The sequence below is a fragment of the Sarcophilus harrisii genome, chromosome 6, assembly GCF_902635505.1.
Source record: "Sarcophilus harrisii chromosome 6, mSarHar1.11, whole genome shotgun sequence".
Classification (NCBI taxonomy): domain Eukaryota; kingdom Metazoa; phylum Chordata; class Mammalia; order Dasyuromorphia; family Dasyuridae; genus Sarcophilus; species Sarcophilus harrisii.
This window is the reverse complement of record NC_045431.1, coordinates 115630191-115656470: the sequence shown is the minus strand read 5'-3', so window position 1 is coordinate 115656470 and position 26280 is coordinate 115630191. Positions and strand designations below refer to the sequence as shown.

Sequence of the window (26280 nt, the reverse complement as noted above, 5' to 3'; positions counted from 1 at the left end):
TAATAGTATCATGTCCAGCCGCTCAGGCATTACCTGAGCATTATCATTATTCAGGGTTTTCCTTGACAACTTAAGAGGAAAGAATTACTTTTTCAGAATTTTCCTAAAGCACTTAATCAGATATTTCTTTTGTTCCTATCATATTCTACTTGGTCTTTTTACATGTTGTACACAAGTAATTCTTCCTTGTAAATTGTAAACTCTTTGAGGATAAAGACAATAGATTTTCATCTTTGTCTTTTTTTATTTATTTGTTTTTAAACCATAAAAACTGTGGTTTATATGACTTATAAGGTGTTTTTTTTTTTGGGGGGAGAGGTGGGGCAGTTCAAACCTGCAGCTAATGAATATTTGTTGACCAAGGCCTGAAGCCCAAAGAACTTTATTTCTTAGAGGGTAGCTGAATGATAAGGGAGACTTTAAGATTCTGATGTGCCATTTTTAGTTGGTAGTTTGTCTGTGAACCAACCTTAGTGCTTTTCTGCCAACTGTTGATGGATGGCTATTAGCAAACACCTTGAAAAAATGATGTCCCTGCCACCATTTTTGTCTCATTGCTTCTTTTAGTTTCTTGTAAATAGCTGGTGACAGAGTTGGGTAGATATTGTTGTACCCTGAGGGACTGCCAAGGTAAATAATTCTTAATGTGGGTATGAGAAAAAATATCAACTTTTGGATAGCCAAAAAAAATAACAGGCATTAAAAAGCACATTTTATGTTCTGGTCTCTCTCCCTTGATTGTAATGACTTTGTAAAAAAATGGCAAGTGATGTAATACTAGTCAGGAAAAACTGTCTAAAGTTATTCACCTTTATTTGATAAACTACAGTGTATTTACTAATAGCATGAATGAATCAGGTTCAATTCTAATAACTCAGATGTCTGTTGTGGTCCTAAGGTGGTCTCCTGGCAACCTAGTTTTGAGTACTTAATCTATGTTGTCTTTACCAAATAGCTGTCATAAATCATAGTTTGCCTGCTAGATATATTTGGCCTACTATAGGATAGGGAGGGGGAAAGAAAGTGCCTTACAAAATTGTAAAGGTACAGGTGGCAGAACATTTTCAAAAAAATCAATTATGCTATCGAGATCAGAAATAGGAATTACCAGAGTATTTCTCAGAACAACAATAAAAAAGGGGATCCCATTAATAATACAGAAGCAGTAGTTAAAGTCTGAAGATGGCAATCTATAGTTGATTTAATTTCTATTTTAGGAGAACTGGGAGGCGGTGGAGGAGAAGCCAAATGAGAAAAGGGAAGTCACTTTCAAGTAAAGTGGAAGTTCACTTAACCATTTTGTGGATTATTAGTTGGGTCTTTCTCAGTACTACCTTTATAAGGCCTGGGCCTACTTCCATATTAAAGTCAATTTACCTCTGCATCCTTAATGTGAGGGATCAATCCTGACCAGGGCAGGGTGTGAAGAAGAAAAGTCATGAAGAGAAGAACAAAGTTCTTACATTAATTAACAAGACCGGCGCGTCTGAGCTTTTAGCCTAATTACTCATTAGAATGTCTAAGTTGGATTTACAATGGATTCATTTTTTTGTGATAGAACTGAAGGTCCTAGAAAGATTAGTCTTCAACTGTGGAGGCTTCCCAAGGAAGGGAAACTTTCAATAACATTCCCTTATGGATTTCAAATATAAAATATTTTCAGTAAAAATTAATCTTAATTATATCGGAGATATCAAGCAGGTTTTGTAACTTTGACAGGCTTAGCTCAGGGGCCCATGCTCAGTAATTATCCAAGGTAATTAAGGGTTAGGAAACTTCTCTTGAATGTTTACTTACCCTAAGCTTTCGACCAAAGACATTGACTTTTCCCTGGGCTTGCTCTTTTCGGAATCTCCACTCCACTAAATTCTGGCCGTTCTCCCCAGGGAGAGTCATATTTCTTTTAGCCACTGTTGGGTTGGCTGTGCCAGCGAGAACATGTGGCTCCGTCTGGTAGTGTGAGTCTAGGCCACTGGCATAGATAATTCTCAGGGAGCCGTCATAACCAATCTGGTAGCTGTTTCTTAACTGATCTGAAAAAGCGATGAAGCAGAAATGTATGAACCACAGATGTAGAATAAACATCTGGAATGTTGTGCAATTAAAAATGATATAATCCTTTGAATGATCTACATTTGTAAGTAAAACATCTTTAATAATGTCTTTTTAGAAAATAACTTAAAACATTTTTTCCCTTATTCTTTCTTGCTATACAAGTTTTGCCTGAGTATAAGTTTAAAATATTCAGTTCTTCTCCATTCCTAGGGCTTCTCTCCCCTGCCCCTTATTGTTTTTATGTTTGATAGAATGTAGGATTATTATTTATGATACGGGCAGCACAATCAACAAGAAGTGTTGAGAGGTCTGGATGTATATATGTACTTCTCAATATATTTCCTTCCTCAAGATTTTAGATTTCCCCCCTCTGCTTAATGTCATTAATCGGTTTAGCAAAAACAGTGTTAGGTTAAAAACAATAACATCATCATTCCTTGGGGAAAATGTCACAAATGGATGATTAACCAAATTATATTTTAACTTTCTAGGGGAATTTGACTATGATGTACTTATAGTGTTATTGTGAAAGGGATATTTTTTGGGGCAGCCTTATTTGGAGTGTGCTTGTATTCTTTGTAAAACAAAAACCTCTTTTGAATTATAATATTTTGTTCTATCAAAACATAAAATTACTTTAATAGTTATTACCTTGAACCATGGTATAGAAAGAATCAATTGATGACAAATTTGAAGTGATGCTGACATCCTCTTCCCTGCTGGATGACTCAATGTCCACCGTAATAGCCTTGTCCATTTCACCATGAAGGTTGGTGACCACTCCAGTTGGAAATGTCACATTTGTCAGACGGCCCTCACTGTCATAGCTAAAGGAAAAGTGGCACCTTCTCAGTATTTGACAGAAAAAGTCCAGGTTCCACTTACTTTACAAATATAATGAGCAGAAATAATATTAGCAGCAGAAATTTGGAAGAATGTTTGTCTTTGTTGCATGAGATATGCAGAGTGTGAACTTCAAACATACTTTGAAGTAGTCAAAAGCCTGTTTAACATATAGAAACCTCAATCGGGAGAGCAAGAGTAAACAGGATGGCTCTCCAGCTCAGCACATTATTCTTTGAAGTGTGACCAAAATCTTACTGCACATCTAATTTGCCGTTTCAAAGGGAACGTGTTTGCTGGTATTAAATTCCTTAGCATTCTTCATTCTTTTTATAATATCACACTAGGCTGAATGTACTATTATAGACTTTAAGAAAAAAAAAACCTTATATTATTTGACAGTGTATTGTAACCTTATAACTTTCAAGTATAATAAGAATATGTATATATATGCACATATACATATGTACATAGACACATATATATAAGATAAATGAAACTTGTTAATACATTTGGACAAATATACACAGAAAACAGCTCACTAATGCAATGCTATCATTCCATAAGTGATATTTTATGGACCTTATTTTTAATAATTTTTTTGTAGTATATCACTAAATAATTTCCATGTTTTTAATGATAATGAACTATCCATACTAACATAAATATAGGTAGGTGACATCTTAATTCAACAAAATGAAAGAAATGTGATTTGATCATTTTTCCATTTATATGCTTAATGATATGGTACATATTTGAAATTTTTTTCATTATTATGAACTTTATAAACATTAGCAAATATGAATATTTCCTCATACAAATAAAAGAAAAAGATTATATATAATGCCATGAATTTCAATTATGTGCAGCTAGGTTTTTTTAAAATTATGAATAAATACATATGATTTAACATAGTAGTTCTATTACTACCCTATGAACTCTTTGAACGTTTTTCTGCACTCTCCTGTGTATTTAAAAAAATGCATCCTTGATGTTCTTTCCTTTCTTTGTTTCATTCTTTTTTGAATTACTATCATCCTTCCTTTCCCTCTCAAATTCTTAACCCCCTCAAAAGCCCTCCCATCTTAAGCACTTTTAAACTAATTTTAAATTAAGATGTCTAAAATATAAGGAAAGAGAACTTGAATTTTAAACATCTACTCTAAATGTACATTAGTTGAAATTATAATTTTTTTGAAAGCATCTTTTGGTTTCACAATTTATGAAAGTGCCAGTGAAAAATTTGTAAAAGATGATTGTGCTAGGAAAAACAGGGAAATATAAAACTATAGCTAAAGAACAAGGAATTTAATTTTGGCAACAGCAAAAGCATTTTAAAGTTTCATGTGTATTTGCCTTAGAGACTAAAAGTACATCTGTACAACTAGACATATTTGACACTACAAAATGAAGTGGAGAATGGAAACAGATGCCTGTGTAACCCAAAGCCAACTCCTGACTTGCCCAGGGTCACATAGCTAGTATTTGAGGTGGGAAATGAATGTAAGTCTTCTTTTTCCATATTGCAGTGCTCTTTTATATACTATATCATCCCTATTCATCACTTTTCTCGATGTCTCTATGGAAGGTTTTATCATAATTCTTTATTTCAGTTTTTGGGTTGCAGATAGCACATATATTTTTCTGATGCGTTAATGACAACTGATTTGTAATATAGAGTTGATCTAATTCTGTTTCATTGTAATTAGAATATTAGAAAGTGATAATAGGAAAAATGAAAAAGTCAAAGGGAGCAAAGTAGAATTTAACTTGTAAAATAGGTCATAGTAGTAAATTAAGTTGTCACACTCTGAAGTATTGGTTAAGGGATACATTATGAAGATAGATGGAAGTTTACAGTAAAAAGTGAGAAAGAAAACAGGGAAGAAATTATTCTAGAAAGTTTGAAAAGGGAATCAGTGAGGGAGCATTTTTTTCATTAGCTCCTTGGCACAAGTCTTCCTGAACAATTTAAAAAATGTTTGACAAACAAATTCTGAACTTGAAAGCCAGGGGGAAAAAAATCATAGTGAGTCATTTTTCTAGCTCAGTGCAGCTTAGGAAGACAGAGCTATGTCTTGGGGGCAGGCAGGACCTGGCCAGCTACAAGTGATACAGTAAAAGGGATTGGATATATCCGGGAAGTGAAAGGAACCTGAAATAGGAGTTTCAGGGCAGAAAAAGAACACAGATCCAGAGTGGAGAGGGACCTGAGAACTGGCCCCAAAAGTAGAGTGGCAACTCAGTTCTAACTTTTGACACAACATAAGGCTACAGTGGAATAACCAGGACAGGAGACCAAGACCAAAGGGGAGCCAGCAGTTTAGCTGTCCTGCTGAAGAGCCTTTCAGGGGACTAACAGTGACAGCCCAGCAGTGTTATGCTTATACTCAACTGTACACAATTCCACGGACCTAACTTGTAGAGAGAGCTCAGACCTAGAGGAGAGTGAGCAGATGTCTCCCTGGCTCACCTCACATCATAAGCACTGCAGACCCACAGACTGAAAGCAGCAGTGGAACATAAAAGGACATACTCGGGTCAGAAATTCCCCTTCATCCCCTGAAGTAAGCAGAACCATAGTCAAGAAGCCAGCTTGAAAAATGAGAAAACAAAAATGAACCTAATTATAAAGAGCTACTATGGTGACAAGAAAGCTCCAGTCTCAAACACTGAAGACACAGTGATCCAAAAACATATATAAACAGAACTTCAAAAAACATGTAGACGGGACACAAACCCAACAAAATATTAAAGGAGATAAAAATGATTTTTAAAAGCAAATAAGAGCTATGGAAGAAACATAAGAAAAGATAATTAAAAGAATTCAATTTAAAAATTAAAATCTGTGCATTGCAAAAAAGACAAAAAACCTTAAACTCCTTGAAAATTAGAATTGACCAAATAGAAGTTAATGGCTTCATGAGATCTCAAGAAAAAATAAAACAAAGTCAAAAGACTGGGAAAAAATAGAAGAAAATATGGAAAACAGCTGACCTGGAAAATATATTGAAGAGAGATAATTTAAGAATGATCAGATGGGGGAAGCTAGGTGACACAGTGGATAGAGCACCAGCCTTGAAGTACTTGAGTTCAAGTATGGTCTCACACACTTAACCATTCCTAGCTATGTGACCCTGAGCAAGTCACTTAACTCCAATTGCCTTAGCAGAAAAAAAAAAAAAAAGAATCATTAGATGACCTGAAACTTATGAACAAAAAAGTATGTAGATGTCACATTACGAGAAATTATAAAAGACAACTGCCCAGAATCAGAGGGCAGAATCTATCACCTCCTGAAAGAAACCTCAAAATAAAACTCAGGAATATTGTAGCTAATATAGAGAGCTTTCAGTCAAAAAGACCATAAGCAGTCAGAAATAAAGACAGCATAGAGCTACAATCAAGATCATACAATATTTAGCAGCCAAAACAAAGGAGCAGAAGAATTGAAATATCATATTCCAGAAAGCAAAGGATATTGGATCACAACCAAGAATTTGCTATCCAGCAAAACTAAGTATGATCCTAGAAGCAGGAAAACCAAACATTTAATGAAAAAGACTATTTACATCATAAAAGAAGATGTTGAATTCCTCTTGATGAAAAGATCAGAGTTTCTTTTGCATGATCTCAAAGGAAGAATGTAAGAGTGGAGAAGAAGTGCCCTGGAAGAAGGGACAGGAGAGAAGAAAAATGTGGGAAATCTTTTGTAAATGAAGTAAATGAAGAAAATAAAAGTACAGGGAAGGGGGGAACAACATACTTTTCTCAAATGGTTCAAGGAGGAAAAAAAATAAATACACACAGTTGGGCACAGAATTAATTTGTTATAGGAAAGTTAAAGAAAAAGGAGAAGGGACATAAGCAAAACAGACTGAAGAAAGGGACATGGTGAAAAAATAAGAAGGATAATTATAAGAAAATAGATGGAGAGAAATACACAGTTAACAATCATAACCGAATATGAATGTGATGACTTGTTTATAAAATGGAAGAGGGTAGCATTTGAAACAAGAATCCAACATTTGTTATTTATAAAAAAACCAAACAAACAACATACCTGAATAAGTTAAAGTAAGAAATTGGAGCAAAATTTCTTATGCTTTAGTTGAAGTAAAAAAGACAAGGGGTAGCAATCATGATCTCAGACAAAGTAAAAACAAAAATAAGCTTATTTAATAGAAAAAAAATTACATTTGCTAAAAAGTACTATAGATAATTAATTTCAGTACTGTCTATATAGGTACCAAATAGCATATAGCATTTAAATGACTGAAAAGCTAAAATTATTTATGGGGGGGGACCTCAATTTATCCCTCTTTGACCTAAGTAAATCTTAATTTTAGGGAGCTGAAGATGCTAATTTTACGGAAGCAGTGACTTGCCTAAGGTTGGATTGCTAGTAAGTGCCTGAAGCTGGGTTTGAATTTGTATGCTTCTGACTCCAGGGCTGGTTCTTAATCTGTTGTACCACCTAGTTTATAAGGATAGCAACTAGTTGAAAAGATTTAAAAGAAAATTTATGCATGATAGACCTGTGAAGAAAAACTAAATGGTGCAGAAAAAAAGTTTACATATTTCTCAGCACCTTCACAAAAAAAAAATGATCATATATTAGGGTATGAGGCCACCAACAAATGTAGAAAAGCAAAAAATATTAACTACATATTTTTCTGATCTCATTGCAATAAATACCTTCAACAAAAGGCCTTCAAAGCATAGAATAAAAATTAACTGGTAACTAAATAACAATCCAGAAGAAGTGATGAGGGAAAGAATAAATAATAAAGAATAAATCAGAGAAATAGTTAATAATTTAAAGATAATGACAATGAGACAACATAACAAAATTTGCGGGATGTAGCCAAAGCAGTCCTTAGAGGAAAATTTACATCTAAATATTTTAAAAAGAGAACAGATCAAAGAAATGGACATGCAACTAAAAAAAATTAAAAAACCAAAATTTAACCCCTTCCCAATTAAACGCTTCCCCTCCCTTCCACATAATTCATCTGGAGGAACAAAAGGTCAAAAATATTAAGGAAATCAATGGGAAGGAAGGTAGTCTAGTAGACTAGACAGCAAGTTAAATTATAAAGCTGTAATTGTCAAAACATTTTTATGGAGTTAGAAAGAAAGGAAGAAAGAAAAGTTAAATAGGATAGATTAGGTACATAATACACAGAAGCAAATCAGCATAGTAGCTTAAGAATTCCACAACCTCAAATATTCACAATCAGTGAAGATGAAATAAAAGCAGTTCTGGCTGTTGGAACAAGAATTCAACAGCTGACAAAAACTGTTGGTAAAACTATAAAGCACTCTGGAAAGAACTAGGCATAGACCAGTATCTCACATTGTATACTAGGATAAATTAAAAATGGATATCCAGTTTAGACATAAAGGGTGATACCATAAGCAAAACAATAGTTTAAAAGAAATTACTTGTGGGAGACATGACACAACAAAAATAGAGAGATTCGTAGAAGGTAAAATGGATAATTTTGATTAAATATATTAAAAAGTTTCTTGCACAAATAGGTATAAGCAAAATTAGAAGAAATGCAGGAAAATTAGGATAAAACTTTAGCTGCAAATTTCTCTGATAAAGGTCTCATTTCTTAAACATTGGGAATTGAGTCCAATTTATAAAAGTTTCAATTTGATAAACTGTCAAAGGTTATGAATAAGCAGTTTCTAGAGGAAGAAATCAAAACTCTCAGTGGCTATATAAAAATATTCTGAATCTCTAATAAAGAAATTCAACTTAAAATAATTCCAATATAAAATAATTCCATCATATTGTTTAAGATGACAAAAAAGAAATTGTCAACTGTTGAAGGGGATGTGGGAAAATAGGAATACTAATGCATTTTTGGTGAAGCTATGAAGTAGTGTAACCATTCTGGAAAGCAATTTGGAACTGTATCCAAAGATCTTTGAATCAAAGATATCATTACTAGGCCAATACTCCCAAAAGATCAAAGGAAGAAGAAAAAACCCATTTGTACAAAAAAAATTAGCAACTTTTTTTTGTGGTGGCATAAAACTGGGAAACTGAGGAGATGCCCATTAATTGGAGAACAATTGCACAAGTTGGAGTATACAAATGTGATAAAATACTATTGTATCATAAGAAAGATGAAAGAGATAGTTTCATAAAAACTTGACAAGATTTATAAGAACTGATGAGCAGTAAAATGAGCAGAAACAAGATAATGATTTACACAGTAACAGTAATAATAATAATTAACTTTGAAAAAGTTAGTAATTCTGTTCAATACAATGTCCAACCAGAATTTCAAAGGACTCATTAAGAAACATACTACCCACCTCCAGACTGGAGAATTTATGGATTAACAGTGTAGACTGAAGCATGTTTTTCTCACTTTCATTTTCTGCCTTTTTTTTTTTTTAAAGTATGAAAGAACTTTAAAGGATTTGAGTAGTGGTAGGGAGATTTCAAATAAAAAAGGTAGAAAAGATTCAGTAAAAAAGGGAGAAACAAGGAATAAGAATTGAAAAATAAAGAGAAATAAAAACAGTAGAGGAGAAAAATGGCATTTCTCTCATGTCAAATGACACAGACTTGATTAATTCAGAAAATGAGACAGAACATAAAACTAAAATGACTAGAAAAGGATTAGAGGGCAGGGAAGAGTGAGGATAGGATGGATATAGGAATGTTAGAGATAATACCAGAAAATAATGTACTGTGAATTTAATAAGCCCTTAAATAATCCATTTACTTATTGGTAAGTCTAAAAAGAATTTTTTTCGTAATCTCATATACTGTTTTTGAAGAAATAACATAAACTAGTATTTATACAGTGCTTTAAATTTAGTACTATGCTTGATAAACAAATCACTTTAATCCCCCAAACAATTCCAGTAGCTATTCTCCTTATTTTTATTGATAAGGAAATTGAAGCAAATAGAGTTTAAGTGACTTGCCCAGTATCATACAACTAATGAGATTCTGAGAGTTGGGTCTTTAAGACTTCAGGCCCAACTCTCTGTCCAATGAATTACTCAGCATGCCATATAACATGTCCACACTGTTCTATACCTTAAAACTGGCCTAAAGAATTATGAATTAACAATACCTTATCTAGCTTCTCTTTTTCTCTTTTTGATACACAAACTACTCAGTATTTTTTTCATGTTAAAAAATCTCCTTTTCCCTTCTTCACTATATAGTAAGGTAATGGCCCTAAAATAATAAAGAAATCAAAAAAGGGAGGAATAAGATAATGAGGAATAGGCCTGTTGCTCAGGATGGTGAGATGATATTGATGATGGAGAAATAGAATACTTTTTTCTGCTTTCTGTCCCTTCCTCCTTCTGTCCCTTTCTCCCTTCCTCCATCTCTCCCTCTTTCTGTCCCTCCCCTCTCTCCCTTCCTTCACTCTTTCCTTCTTCTTTATCATCTTTGAAGTATAGTACAAAAATTGCTGATGCCATCTTGGGCTGCATTCAGAATAGTATCATTTCCAGAATTACATTGCAGTACTTTGCCCTGATAAAACCACACCTGGAATACTGTGTTAAGTTTTACAAAGGACTCCAATAAGCAGAAGAGAATCCAGGGGAAGATAGCTAGGATGGTGAGACGGGTTTTGAGGTCTTACCACTTGGAGAAACGCAGAAGAAATCTACTCATTGCTCATATAATAACCTCAGACAGATCGCATATCATGATTTCCTCAATGTAAAATGAAGGAGTTGGGGAAGATGAGTTTAAAAATCACCTCTATCTCTAAATTGGATTTCATCAAAGTGAGGATGCTTAGCCTGAAGAAATGACAAGTTAAGAGACATATAATAGCTATTTGCAAATATTGGAAGATATCTTCAGGAGGAATGGGATTGGCTCTCCTGCGCTTGGCTATAGAGGACAGATTTGGGATCAATATTGGAGGTTGCCAAGAAGCAGATTTACAAACAGATCTGTCCCCAGGTGGAATAAGATGTTCTAGGAACTAGTGGGTTGCCCCCTTACTGGACTTAAAGCCTAGATAGCCATTTGCTAGTAGATTTTAGAAAGGATATTTGCTCAGTTCTGAGTTTAGGTCTTTAGCTTCTGTGGAAAAAAAATAATTCATCACCAAAGCACCTTAGCAAAGGACCTCTCCGAACTTAATTAGACTGGTCCCTTAAAATGTAAGTTAATATATAGTCTATTTACTAATACATAGTCTAATTAATAAGTCCACAATCAGAATTTTTTTAGTTTAGTGAGTGATTATACTCTTAACTCATTGGAGATTGAGGGGATTCACTTCTGGTCATTGCAAAGATTGGTGTGGGACTTTAGTTTTTGACTAAGCTCTAGGGACACTACTTGCTTAAATTATTTTGCTAAAAATTATTTCACACAGTTTTTCATCTTATGCTTTATTGCATTTATTTTAAATAACTTTGGTTAAAGATGTTTCAGGTTTATTTAAGGAATGTGAGAATGAGAAAGGAATTAGAACACCAAAAACACCCCTTGCAACAATTCTTAGAAATAAGACCCACTGAAACAGGATCTTTCTTAAGGTTCCTCACTCATCCATCCTAAGTCCAACATTTTTTTTTCCCCAAAGAGAAAGTATAGTATCATAGGATTATTGGATTTGAAGTTAGAGAATCTGTTTTTTAATCAATGTTCTAGTTCTACTTATATGACCCTGAGAGAGAACTATTTTTCCTTCAGTATTTCTATCTATAAAATGAGGTAGCACAGGCAAGATAAGCTGTAAATCCTATGAAAGAATAATATCTCCAAACAATTCATCAATAAAGGTAGGAGAAAATGCTTTACTTTTAGTGCTTTATACCTGAGATTTTGAGAATTCCCTATTACTTTCTATCAAGAATAGGGAGGAAAAAATCTGCTTTCTTTTGATGCTAAATAAGAATCTTTTCCTAGTTCTAAATCACATGAAGTTTCTTATAGTCTTAGAAACCCCTAAATGCTAAAATGTCTTTATGTGATACTTAATTATGATATTTATAGAGCTAATGTTTTTTGGAGAGTCCTGTGAATGGTTGGGCAACATGTAGGTACTTTAGCATTTTCTTTATTTTTACAGATAGGTAAACTAAGGTATGAAATATTAAGTGTCTGATTTAAGCTCTTCATGAATCCGTGACAGAACCATTACTAAAACTTTTGTGGCTTGATTTCTTTTCCTTTGCTCAATCATGGATCCTCACTGAAGATGCAGAACCACACGATAGCTCCAGCTAGCCCTTTATACCACCTGCAAACACATGGCTGATTCGACTGCCTCACCATCCCTGACCTGCCCTTTCCCAACCCTTCTGCTAGTTTGGATTTCCCAGAAAGGAAAACTTCATCTTTCTTACAGAGAAAGCATTTCTCCAACCTTTGACCCTCTTCTTTGTATGGCTTTGCCACAGATTCCATTTCATGCTGGGCAGGCATTTTGTATCACAGGATGCTGAGTGCAGTGAGATACGGCATGGGATGGTGAGCATTCAAGCTGCAACCTATTACTGTTGGGTACTTTTGGAAAGAAAAATACAAGTAACCTTTGTAGGCAGAAGAGCTAATGTGCTAGAGGGTTAAGTGAGGATTTTCTCTGCTCAACAGTTTTGGCCTCCGAAGATCTAAATTGGTGCCTGAAGAGGAATGGCCTTAATGCAGCCAAGCCACTAAGATGCTATTGAATCTGTACAAGGTAGTATGGGAGGTGAAAAATATGGCCAACAGGATGTGAGCTCTGTAAGGGAAAAAGTCTCATTCTTGTCTTTCTATTCTAGCTCATCTATGTGTTGAACAAATGCTGGTCACATTATTGATTTAAAGCAGCTCATAATCCAGCTGAGGGAAGAGCATTCTGAAGTATTAGTTTCTTTGTAATAAGGGATGGGCTCTTGGGGAAGGGGAAGGTACATAGGAGAGGATATAGGGGAAATTTGGGAGATTTAAGGAAAAAAGGTATCAATACAACTTATGAGAAAGAAAAAGTTATTTTTTGCTCAATAAAGAAATAATCTATGTAAAGCACTTTGTAATCTTAAAACACTAGATACAAAGCAACTGTTCTGTTTTGGGTTTTTTTTTTTTTTTTGGCTAATATTACAAGACAGTGAAGAAATAGAGGATGGTTGCTACCCAGAAGGTACTACAGGGGTTTCTAGGTGGAATAAATCATTAAGGACTGGGTAATGGGAGAAGTATTTTGGGGAAGGGAGCGCACTGCTGCTTACAATCTGTGTGATTCTGGGAAAGTGAACCTCTCTGAACTTCAGTTTCACAATGATTGGGCTGAATTAGATGTTCCCTGCAGTCCCTTCTAGCTATCCCTGGGATCATAGATTGATATTTGATTGGATGTTAGGTATTACCTAGTTCAACTATCTCATTTTATAGCTCCGAGTACAAGAGAGGTTACAAGTTGCTCAGACAGGTCACATAGATTGAACCTGGGTTTTCTGAGTTCAAAGCTATTACTCTTTCTAATACCTGTTGTAACTCCTGTGTTCTATAAGATGAGATTTAAACTCAGCCTTCAAGAATTTTAGGAGGTATAGAGGCAGGGGAGGGTAATGTTAGAAATAGTAAATAGCATAGGAATAAGGTGGGGAGTGATAAACAGGCCAACCTTCTTATTGACAGAAGGGACAATGTAGAAGTTTAAGAAGATTGGACAGCTTATGGAAGTCTTCAAATGCCTTAGAGGAGCTTGGAAATGATCCCATTAGGGATAATAATAGCACCTATCCTCTGAGAGTGGTTGTGAAAATCAAATGAAAAAATATTTGTGAACCTTTCAGCATGGTTCCTTGCATATAGGAGATGCTCAATAACTTCCTCCATTCCTCCCTCAATCCCTCCCTCTTTCCTTCTTTCAATTGGCAATGGGGGGAAAACTGAAAAGTTGGGAATCATTAGAGAGACAGTTGTTTAGAAAGATTAACCTAGGGGAAAAACATATGTAGTGGACAGAGAGCTGATTCTGGAGTCAGGAGGATTTGGATTATTCGAGTCCCAGTATTGTGTGACCCTGGGCAAGTAACTTTATTCTCAGATTCTCTTTTATTCTTTATCTCTTATTTCCTACCCCCTTCTGGGACAACTCTTCAAGATTATAAATTGCATACTAGTTGTTCTATTCTGATAGAGGCAGTTTCCTCACCAGGGGTTCCCTATACCAGTGAAATCACAGGATATATATATATATATATATATATATATATATATATATATATTTAAAATGCTGTAGAAGTATTCATGATAGATTGGAGCAGAGAAAGGCTAAAGGCAGGAAAACCAATTAACAACCACTAGAAAAGTCACAAGTGGGTCAATAACAACTTTACCTAGAGGAGGAATTAAAGGGAGGGACTGGTTTGTTGTTGAAATGTGGTAGTTAAAGGGGGATAAGGGTAGAGTCAAAAACCTTTTAGCATTTGCAGGCTTCTGCTACTTTATCATGTTTATCTCCCCTGTCTGCCCCCACCAAAAAAGATTAAATAAAAAGAATGGTTTCACAAGACACATATCCAGATGCCTATTGGAATAGTTTGACTGTGAGTGCTAATGAAAAGGTCAAGTAATGTGTCCAGGATGTAAAGGATCTCTATGGATTCCCTAGTTTTCTACAATTTTCTGGTTCAAATAAATGTTAGTCTATCTTAGTGATGAACCAGGCCTGTCCAGCTTGGGGTTGACAATGGCAGTTCTGCTCTAATGGCTTTTTAGATAAACACTGAAATGCCATCCAGGGAATGTGAGCAGACCTTCAGCTTCCTGATTTCTCCCCTCTTCCTCCTTTAGTCTTAGCCTTGTAAGCATCAAATTCATAACACAACTTCATTCTCTCCTGCTCCCCTTGACCCCTCTTCCCAAAAGGCTTTCAATGGAAAAGACAAAGCCCCTCAAGCTCTCCAGCACCTTGTGTTCTCTTGCCTGTTGGGATGGATGCCTTTATTTGATGTTTGTCTACTGACTCTTCTTTAATTTCCCTTGTATTTCTGCCCGTACTTGATGTTTGAGTCTTTGTAGTACATTTTAAAAATCTCTTTTTAACTTTCCTATAAAGTAAGATCCCTTATTAATACCCTTTAGAGCAAAACCTGTGGCCCAGCCTCAATGGTGAAGAGATGCCCTCTTCCTCCTGCGGAGAAATCCACACCTCACTGGAGACCAGCACTTACTTCAGTCAGACAGCCATCAACCTCTTATGTTTAGTATAGTACACAGAAGATGCTGTAAATTAATTCCAGTGGAAACAATTTATGGCTCTTGAAAAATTTCTTTAAAATGGGCAAAAAGACTTCTTTCCATCACTGCTTCTCAGCAATAAAATGGCTTCTTCATTTATTCTCCATTTACTCCTCCTTGAGGTGTCCTTGTGACTTTTTGGACTTCATTACCATATTCCACACCATGAGCCATATAATATACCTGAACCCAGGGCTAGCTGGCTGACTTTGAAATTAGCTTTCTGTTTACTACGTCAGGCTGCCCTTAGGTACTCATCTATATTTATAGATACTATATATATTTCAGAATATTTGTTACTTTGCATTGGTAGAGTCTACTCATCCTCTGATGAAGTCATCATTTGACCTTAAATTATGATGACGTGTATATACTACTTCATCTTTTTCAAAGAATTTTAAATACATTTGACTCTTCATTAATATTGTGCTAAAGATAGCATCCCAGCTCAGTGGATGAAAAAACTGGCACTTGGAGGGGGTGAAAATATTGGTTGTTGGCTTGAAATTTGAAACTATGAAATCAAGTCTAAAAATTGAGAGTTAGTTTGTACTCTGCTCAGCCTTATCTCACTTTATTCTATTTACAAATTGGACTATTTTGTTCCTTATTCTCTTCTGGGTCTGAGCTTTTCTCCATGCACATGAATGAACTCTCTTCCTCTTAAGTCCCAATCCATAGAATTTTATATTTAGAGATGGGAGATACCTTAGAGGTTGGACTCAGTGGAGTCCCCCCATGAGTTAACTGAGTTGTCAAAAAATGAAACATCCTGCTGATGGTCACAAAGTAAGTATTTGAGACAGAACTCTCAGCCACCTGAAATACGTTCTTCTTGAGGTTTCTTACAACACTTTGCCTGGACTGATTCTTTGCACTTAGCTTATTTTTCTTTATACCATTAACTCATATATTTGTCCTTCCACACATTCCTTGAGTACAGGTATTGTACTATATTGTAGCTATCATTCTCTCTCCTAGCACTCGTCTTGCACACAGTAATCAATTAATGCTTGTTGAGCTGAAGAATTTAGCAAAACCAGCTATATAAAATTATGTAGACTGTGGAATGTTGGAGTAGGGTTGTTCCCAAATGAAATAATTGTTGAAACTATGATATGGCTGCTCTTCTTTTCGCCCCAGGTAGTCTCATTCATGTGCTTTTTGGGGGAGGCTACATCTTTATACTAGATGGATCAAAAAAAGGATTATGTGTGTGTCGCTTAGCTTCCTTAGGTTCAGATTTCAGCATGGTTAAAATTGTTAAAGCACTTTGTGAACCTTAAAAAGTGATATATGAATATTATTATTTAAATAAGAAATTTAAATCAATCAGTTAAACAGAAATAAAATGGGATAGCTGCATCATGGAATGTTTTGCATGAGTATAAGGTTGGCTTCTGTGCATCTGGATGGGATACCAAATGATATGCTCTCCTTGGCACAGCATGAAGGTAATTATCGATGGTAGAAGAACAGTGGACTGAAAGAAGGTCTAGCTGCCTCACTACTGATGAGCCTGTGACTCTAGCTAAGTCACTTTACCTCTCAAGGATCCATTTCTTCACCCTTTTATAAAGTAATTAGGCTTAACCAGATCTTATATTCCTCTAAGACTCCTGGCTTCTGGTGGCAATCATATACTGACCTTGACAGTGGTTTGGAGAGCCCAATTCTCTTCCCCCACACATGGGAACATGATGGGGTTGGCAAACAGCCCTTTATTCTCCTTTTTCTTGTCTGTTCTGAGCTTGTTGGGACTCTTACTAAAGTATAGGTCTGACCACATCACCCAATAAACTCTAGTGGTTCTCTGTTACCTGCAGGATTAAATATTGAGAACCCTTTATAATCTTTTCTTTCCCCTTCTTTTTCAGCCACCTTTTACCTTACATGTCCCACATACTTTGAGGGCCTGATAATAGTCTTTTTGAAAAAGAACCTCCCTAGTGAGCATTTTCATTGGCTTTTTCCCTCATGTGGAATTTCTTTCTCTCATTTCTGCCTCCTTTTTGCTTTCTTTCTAATCCCAACTAAAATTCCCCCTTTTTTTCAAAGCCTTTCTTGATCCCCTTTCTTCCCTCTGATAATTATCTTCAATTTATCTTACATGTATCAAATAAGATACATGTTTACATATTGCTTCCCTCATTAGACCCCGAGTTCTTTGAGAGCAGGGACTTCCTTTGGCCTTTCTTTGTATTCCTAGAGTTTGGTACCTGACAAATGTTTGTTGACTGACTGATAACAGAGGCCAGCAGCTTTAGGCTAAGCTCTCTTTCTACCTTGTACAGGACTTTTATTCTCTAGTTTAACATAGCTTGTTCCCCACTTCTCCTGTGTGAGTACATAGTAAGGCACTGTACATTACTATTCAGGCACTTCTTTCATGTTGATACATATGGAAAATACATCATAATGTAGCAATTAAATTGTTTCATTGAGCTTGTTAGTACCATTAAGCTCACATTTGCATAGAGAGCAATTAGTATACTTAATGCAAGAAGGAAATGTCTGGAAGATAAGCTGTTGATACACAGTTTATAATAATGTTCTTTTCACTTGTGATATTTTTACCTCAAAGACAAGGATGTTTAATTCCCTCCCTTAGAATCTCAGGTGGGAAACAAGTTGGAACTGAAACAAATCTAGAATTACCAGTCAAAGAGGAGAAGCTAGGAAAAGCAATTACATTAAAATACTAGAGCTACTCACACCAACTCCCATGAATCTCATCACTGACTAGCTGCTAAGAAATATGGTACTTAATTTTTACTAGGCAGCGTTCATTCTGGCAAAGCCCTTCAGCTCAATCTCATCTGTTTTGAAAAACCATGTGTGATTCCATTTGGGATACATCTTAAAGTGGGGGTGCCGGGATGGGGGGCTGTTAATTTTCTCTATGTGTCATGACCCTCTTTGTCTGGTGAAACACAGGAACACTTCTCATAATAATGCTTTTAAATACATAAAATAAATAGAGGAAACCAATTGTACTGATCAATCGATCTATCTTAAACTTTTTTTTTTTTTTAATAAAGTTCACTGACACCATGTAAAGTATCATCTTTCTTTGATTTAGAATTCCAGCCTATCAGTATTTGGGAAAGTGAATTAAGCAGCAGTTCCTTGGCAATAGGAAGAACTGGGTTCACTTCTCACCTTTGACATATATTAGCTGCATTTTCATATGTAAGTCAAATGCCAAGCCAAACATTTCAGATTCATCCTGAGCAGTGGCTAGAGGTGAAGGGAAGGTGCCCTTCTCTTCCTTGTCCATAATTAGCAGCTTCAATGGCTGTTATGATAATGTAGTGATAAGAACCTGAGAGGATGGTAGCAATGGGAAAGACGAAGAATGGGCACATTCTGGAGATATATTGAAAGAAGAATTAAGAGTTAGAAGCTGATGATGGACAAAGAAGGGATGAAGTGAATGGTGATATAAAACAGATGATACCTGTTTTAGAGGGAAGATTAATCTATCTTACTGAAAAATTTCATAAGAAAGAGATTATCTCTCTTTCATTAATCTGATTAGTTCTTAGTCTGCCTGCCATGGTGGTAAATGACCACCTTACCCTGGTCCAATATGTGAGTTTCAAGCATCAGTGTGCTGGTAGTTCAAGGACTTCAGCCAATAGAACCTTGCCAGACAAATTCTTTTAGGGAAGAACTAGATGGGACAAACCAAACTTTCAGAGAAAGCGTAGCTCAATGTAAAGGAAAATGTTCTAATAGTTAATGCTGTCTACTTGTGACTTGAATGGTGAATTCCCCTTCAGTGGGTCTTCAAACAAAGCTACATTAATTTTTATTGTAGTGAGTATTCTGATTCAGAAGAGACAAGGTTATCAGTCTGTTGTGAAGCTGTTTACAATCAGCTCTCTGAGGAAAAAAATGTAAACATGACACACTTAATCTTAAACTTAATCTGCCTCATTAACATTTTCACCACTACTTTCTTAAATCTGGATAATCATTTTTTAAAAGCAGAATTTATTATTTTATGACTTCTTTTTCTAAAAATAATTTCATCTTATTTGAAGTAGATTTCAAGTAGAATGAAGAATTAATTTTACTACTTTGATGCTTTTTGGTCTATTTATCTGTATAAATATTAGCTGTTATAACTAAATTCAATTCAATAAACAAGTATTAAATAACTTATGTGTAAGGCACCCTACTACATGTTGAGGATACAGAAATTAAATAATTCCTGCCTCTTAGGAGGACATATATTCTGTTGGATGAGGGGGATATAATGTGCATACCACTAATAAATACAAAATAGCTCTCAGAGGAAGAGAACATTTGGGATGTCTGTAATGGCTTTGCTTTGGAGATAGAACCTTGAAGTTTAAATATGTCACCTCTTCCAATAAAATCTGCAGGATTCCAAGAAGCACAAGTCCATGCCTTCCTTTGCTGCAGAGGGGACAACTACTGTAGAAACGTTTCTGTGGGGCACAGATTTCTCTTTTGTTTATTTCTGATTGTTACCCAACCAGTAAGGACAAACCACAGCCTAATTCAAGTCAGACCCACTATGTTACTATGCTGATTTTGTATTCTGTGGGGCTTCACGATCATCTTCAATACTTACATTAAAATGAATTTGCATTTTATTCCTCTGGGAGGAAATTTAAGGGTTTTATGCATTTTAACAATTATCTTCTAGAGAAATACATCATCTCCTTAGATTCAGCTGCAATTTTGTCATTATGAAGTCCTCAAAAATCAGGTGCTGGGTAGTCCATGTAAAATGTTTTACTAGCCTCAGACACATTGAATAAGGTGAGCAATCAACCAAATCTCAAATCATGGGATCATCTGATACTTAGCTGACTGCTACCTACATATTACAAACATGGAGAGAAAATATAGAGAGCCATAGAAGCTGCCTCTTTTCTTCCTTCAGGATTTCTGTTTCCTTTGGACAGTAACAATAACAATAGCTTGTATGTATATAGTGTTTTAAGATTTGCAAAGTGCTCTATATTTTAGAGATAACATCTTTATAATTACTATAATTCATTATATTTATAACTATTATATCTCATGACAACCCTGGGAAATAATACTATTTTTATTTCTGTTTACAGATGAGTTAACTGAGGAGGACAGTAAATTGGGACTTGCCTACTTAAGGATTTGAGCTTGAAAGTGAATTTGGGGTTTCAAGACACAAAGTCTGTACTCTCTTCACTGTGCCACCTTAGCTTGGATAGGTGGGGTAAATGTTGACTTTAACAGCTGCCCTGGTACATTTTGTTACATCTTGTTGACAGGGCAGCACTCTAGTTCTGCTCCCTCAAAACAGAGATCCTCTGTAGCCCATTGGAGATCCTACTCTAGAAAACAAAGACTGAACGGCTTAAAATCTTTATTTCCTTATTTCTGGTCTAATACTTCTTTAGAGCACTGGGGAACTTTCATGATAGCTATAGAAAAAGAGAGAATGACATATTTCAAAGCTGCAAGGAAACTGAGCCAGTGCCTCCCACCTTATAATCTCATTTTCACAGCATGTACAGCTTGATGGAGTGATACTGTCCAGGCTTGAAACTCAAAGGCTGTGAGGTAAAAGTGTTTGAAGACAAATTCTAGAATTAGTTTGTTCAATTTATTCCACAGTTTCTGGGTTGGTTTTCATTTGGTTGGGGACTATATTTTAGTCTTATCATTTTTAGTGAATGAAAAGGGAGATAGAATGAGGAAAGCACAACTCATTTAAAGAACAAATTCCTGAATGCATTTTTTCAGCCTGAGGATTAGCTTGTGAAGCACAGTGCCTTATTTTCCAGCTTCTATTTCTTCTCCTTTTCCAGGCCCACCCTCCACAGAGTAGTTTAAATTGATATTCCTAAATTTCAATTCTAATAGTGCTACCCTCCACCCTTCCCACCAAGATGCTTCAGTAGCCTGTTTCTTGCCTCTAGCATAAAATCCAAACTTTCCTGTTTGTCAAGTAGAGCCCTTCATTGTTTGGCTGCAGCCTGTCCCTCCAAGCTGATTACATCTTTCTCTATTCCCTGGGTCTCCTTGTCATATTCTCTCCTTTATAGCCAAACTAGACTACTTTCTGTCCCCTGAACATAACATTCTGAATCTTTACTGTCCTGGTGCCTTTGCACAGCTGATCCCAAGGCCTGCAATGCAATTCCCTCTTTACTTCCACCTCCTGAAAGTGTTACATCCCATTAGGGCTCAGCCTAAGGGCTGCTTACTATAGAAGGCCTTTGTTAATCTTTCTCCCCCCTTCTTTACCCATCATTACTTTTTATAGATTTCATATTTACATATGTACTATTTTTCCTTAATAAAATTAAAAACTTCTTGAGGGCACGTACTGCTTAGCTTTTGTTTAGTATGTCCAGCACCTAATATGGTGTGTGGCACATAGTAGGTCACTAATAATATCTCTCCATTATCAACAGGATCAAATATAACATCATCTTTTAAAAGACTTTTAAAGCCTTTCATAAGATCTCCCCTTCCTATTTTTCCAGTCTTCTTATATCTTGCTCCCCCTATATACTCTTCAAATACTAGTTTAATTGATTCATCAATATAACAGAGAGAATTATGCTTTTGACCCCTGATTCAGAGAATCCTTTTCCTTCAGGACGCAACTTAAGTACCATCATCTTTTACATAAGTCTTTTCTCATTTCTCTGTTAACTACTTTGCATTTGTTTCATATATGTGTATATGCATATATACATATATTCACATCTATCTATGTATACACACACACACTCATATGGACCTGCTGACTCTTCCTTTAGAATGTAAGATCCTTGAAAGCAGGGATTGTCACAGTTGAACTCTGGTCTTCTTGACTCTATGCCCAGCTCTCTATCTATTGTGCTAACTGGCTGCTGAGAACCGAGGTGAACTCGGGGAGTAATGTCCCCATCTAAGGTAAGAGAATCTGGGTCAATGATGACACAAGAGAAGAGGAAAGGAGTGGAGCCAGCAGGAGAGTGTTCACCACCCTCTTGTTCTGCTTTATGCATCTCATCCCTCCTTTCCACTCCCACCACAACTCCCTGTGTTCACACCTTCTCCTCTTCTCCTTTGCTCTCCCTTTCCCACTCTAGTGCTTGAGTAAGCCAGTTTTATCAGGGGATATAACTCACAAATGTTGTTCACTAGTTCCCTGATGCCTACCATGTAAAATAAAAATCTCTTGATCTTGTCCTTTCAAAGCTGCTGTGCCCTTCAGATTTCAGAGAAACAGTATTTATTCTGTTTCTCTGTTCTTATACCAAACTGCCCAGTCTCTAGTGTTAGTCCATGACATTTCCTCTGTCTGATTTTCTTTCCTCTATTCTGGCCACATGCCCGTCTTCATCTGCTTCATCTCTCTTCTTTCGAGGTTCGACCTATCCTTTCTTCCATGAACATTCCCCTGACTTTTCCAGAGGGGATTTCTCTCTCCTCAAGTTTCTCATTGCTTTTAGTCTGTCCTCTGCATTCATCTCATTCTCTTTTATATTATGGTCATTTGTCCACTTACTTATTATTAAGTTTTTCAGTTACGATTATTCAGTTTCTTAAGTAGGTAGATAGTACTGGACTTGGAAATCACAAAGACTAGGATTCAAATTCCATGTCAGCATGTCTTTTTGAGCCTAGGTGTCTCTTGTACTTAGTTCCTCATCTGTTAAATTAAGATTTTAACACAGGTCTTAGAAGATCACTCCCATCTCTGATTGTATGATCTCATGCCTATTCATCTTTGTATCCCCCAGATGGCCTTAGGGCAATAAAGGGCTGAATCCAAGTCCCACCTCCTATAGTCAGTGACTGTGTGACCTGAGCTAATCAATTCTAACTCCTCAAGTCCTAGGTAACTTCCTAATGCCATAAATTGCAGGAAAAGGAAGCTTCTTTATCCAGGATTTCCTTATGACAATTAAATCTTCATTCTCATCCCAGTCCTGTCTTTGGTTCCAGCACAGTGCTTTTCATGAACTAGGTATTTATTAAATGTATGATGAATTTTTACATTTATAAAATGGGAAAGAGAGAGAACTGATCTTTTTTATTCTTTGAATTCCATGATGTTTTATGATGATTTTTATTATTAAAATTGCCATCATTAATAACTCACTTCAGATTGGTCAAATGAAATGAACAGTGGTTTAGGGTTTAGTCCCAAGTCCAACATTCACTAGCGGTGTGACCCTAGAAAAGTCACCATATATGACCTTTCTGACATTGTTTCTTCACCTGTACATGGGGAATGATAATATTTCAACTACCTAACTTAGAATGTTGTTGTCCGTGCCTTAGTATTTGGATGCATGAGTTATTGTGGCCAAAAAATTGCCAAGCTTTACGTATTCTATAAATGTGGGATATTATTTTTAATAGTGCTTTATGACTTTTATAAAGTACTTTTCTAACAATATCATGTAATGCAGTTAGTTAACCCTTCAACAGAATAATTCTATTGCAGTAAGATTTTTGCAAGTTACACTTGTCTGGCATAACAGTGAAAATAATGAATACTAAAGCAAACAGGACAAAGTGTCTTCTGTTAATGATCATTAGTGAAGAATGAGGATCAACAGGATCTTTGAGAGTATGGTAAAGAAACAATGAAGATAAAAAGGAAAACCAGAAGAGAGGGTTGTTTTAGGTCAATAAATTGATAATGACTTGGGGAAAATATAGGTAGGAATTAGAAAGAAAAGGCACTAGATTGAATAGGAGGTCAAGGAGAATATCAAATAAAATCATAAAGAAATATCCCTGAGGAGATGGAAAAAGAATTCTAGAGACCATAAAGTGGAAGAAGTCAAGTAGCTGATGAAATTGGAAAGAAGGAGGTTGGAGGCAATGCTGAATTTGAGAAAGAAGGGAAAAAACAACAGAGTGGCTAAATGGAACACAGAAATGCAAGGAGGCATATAACATCTCTTTAGAGAACCCATATTACTAGAAAATGTGAAGTTATATGATAGGAAAGGAGTCCTCCAAAGAGTTAAAAAAAATAGCTTTTATGGTTATTATTTAGGCTATAGGGAACTATAGTCTGAAACCCACACTTTCAGACATTTTCCTACTCTTAACCAGATCTTCTGGTTTCAATATATATTTTATGGACAAAATTCTCAGATCAGCAAATCTATAATGCAATGTGCTGAAGTGTTTAGCCACTGGTGGGCCCAATTTTTAAGAAATCACAGCATACTTGTGATTTAGTGAACAGTGGCTGGAATTGTTGCAGGCTCTTACTAACACATTGATTATGTTAATACTCTGCAAATGGGTACATGAGACTGCCTTGTTCATTGCGCTAGGAACCTTTGGGCTTAAAAAAAAATCCATTTCTTCTTGGGTTGGCCCCTGGAGTGGGGCTTTTCTTTCTTTCTGTGGGGCTTAAGAGTCAAGAATGTGAAAGGAGGATTTTATGTAAAACTGGTAAGCATTTATATGGAATGTGATGCCTAAATAGACAGACTGAAGTCTTAACAGTTTTTCTAAGTGCCTAAACCCCCATAGAATCCATTTACTTTTTTATTTAAAAATCCCTACTCTATATTATTCATTTCATCAGGATGCATGCATTAGTTCTTAAACCATTTGAAGGCCTTGGAAAGATGGTCCACTCATTGGGTCCAAAAAGAAATATTTCACTCTGCCTCTCTCCAGTTCTGGGCTCCACCCACTTTTCTTTGTTAGAATCATGAGCCATGAATCATAGTTCTCACTTCCTTGCCTTCAGGGAAGTGCTTTCCAAAGCCAGACATGACAAGTTTTTTTCTTTATTCCCTCTCCTCCCCCCCCCCCCCCCCCCGCCCCAAACCCAGGTATATTAACAACAAAATAATATTTCTGTCAGGAGTAAAAGGAGGATGATTTCATAGTCACTGTTCTAGATACCTCTTTAGTCTTAACTACTACCTGCTGGTCAGAGTCAAACCTGGGAACTCCTGGAGAGGAATAAAAAAAGGAAAAAAGAGGAGGATCTGGAGCAAAAGGGAGGAACAAGAGAGCAAAATGATAAAAGTATAGATAGTATAGGTCAGTGGAGGACTACCAAAAGTGGCCTTTTGAAAAAGGCATCAGTCAGTAATACATCATTTTTTCTTGCCCCTGTGTTATAACTGGATGCTGTCAGAAAGCTTTATGACAAGAGTCCAATTCTAACTCTTTTTGCTCTCTGATATTTGTTGACTTTTTTTTTTTTTATCAGTTTGGGTTTGGGAGGCTTGTGCTGAATATTTACTATCCATGTAGTTTAAGGTACTACCAGGTAAATTATATTGCCAGGATTATGTTCATTTGGTCTGGACAAAGAGACTTCTCATATATGCAGTTAATAGAGTTGATGATAATATGTTGTTTTGATCCCAAGAGTCATAATGAGATGCCTAACATGTTATTTCTTAGGAAGAAGGAAAATATTTTAGATATATACTGAAAACTAATTATAGTTCTTGAGAAAGACTTTAAAAGTTTCATTCAGGCTTTATATGTTAGATTTTGAGGAAAAGCACAATATTTTTCTACTAATTTTTTCACATAAACTTAAATTAACAAGGCCTAACAATGAGCTAATCTAATTATCACATATCACACAAAAAGTGATAGGCAATGTAGAACAAAATTTAAAGAAATATAAATAGCTATGTAAATCTGGATTTTTTTCTTATTAACCCTCAGTTGTTATTAATAATGGCAATTTAATCTAACTCCGGCTGTCCCTTATGCCCAACAGATTGAATTCTCTGCACGCAAAGTCCTTGGCTTGTTTTTGGCTTCCCTGTGGCTCTGCAAAGTTTTGAACCCCTTTGGCTTTTCTTTACTTTAAACTTATTTATGACTTTCAGTACTTGAAAGGAGCTATGATATCACTGGTATGGGGCTTTCCCTCCACTAATGCAGATCACAGTCCCCTCCATGCCTTAGTATTTGGATGCATGAGTTACTGTGGCCAAGAAATTCATCACCCAGTGGCCAACCTTCTGGTGATGAGTTTCTCCAAAGTTAGCTAGTCTGGTCCTTGGATGAGAAATCCACAGTTTGTTGCCAAGCCTGTTCTCAAAGCTTTTCCAACTCAGTACAATGTGCCAGGGCTCATGCTATGCTGGCATATCCTCCCCAAAGAGCCTAGGGAT

General features: G+C 35.8%; 1 protein-coding gene across 5 annotated transcripts in view; it reads right to left on the bottom strand.

Moving 5' to 3' along the window:
* LOC100924065 (teneurin-3) overlaps positions 1–26280 on the bottom strand; it is a 311270-nt gene that overhangs the window by 24105 nt on the left and 260885 nt on the right. For all 5 annotated transcript variants that reach the window (XM_031943281.1, XM_031943284.1, XM_031943282.1 and 2 more), the window contains 2 exons: positions 2707–2882; positions 1798–2033 (listed from right to left, as the gene is read on the bottom strand). In XM_031943281.1, the coding sequence (XP_031799141.1) occupies positions 1798–2033; positions 2707–2882 (412 nt within the window). The remainder of the gene's footprint in view (positions 1–1797; positions 2034–2706; positions 2883–26280) is intronic.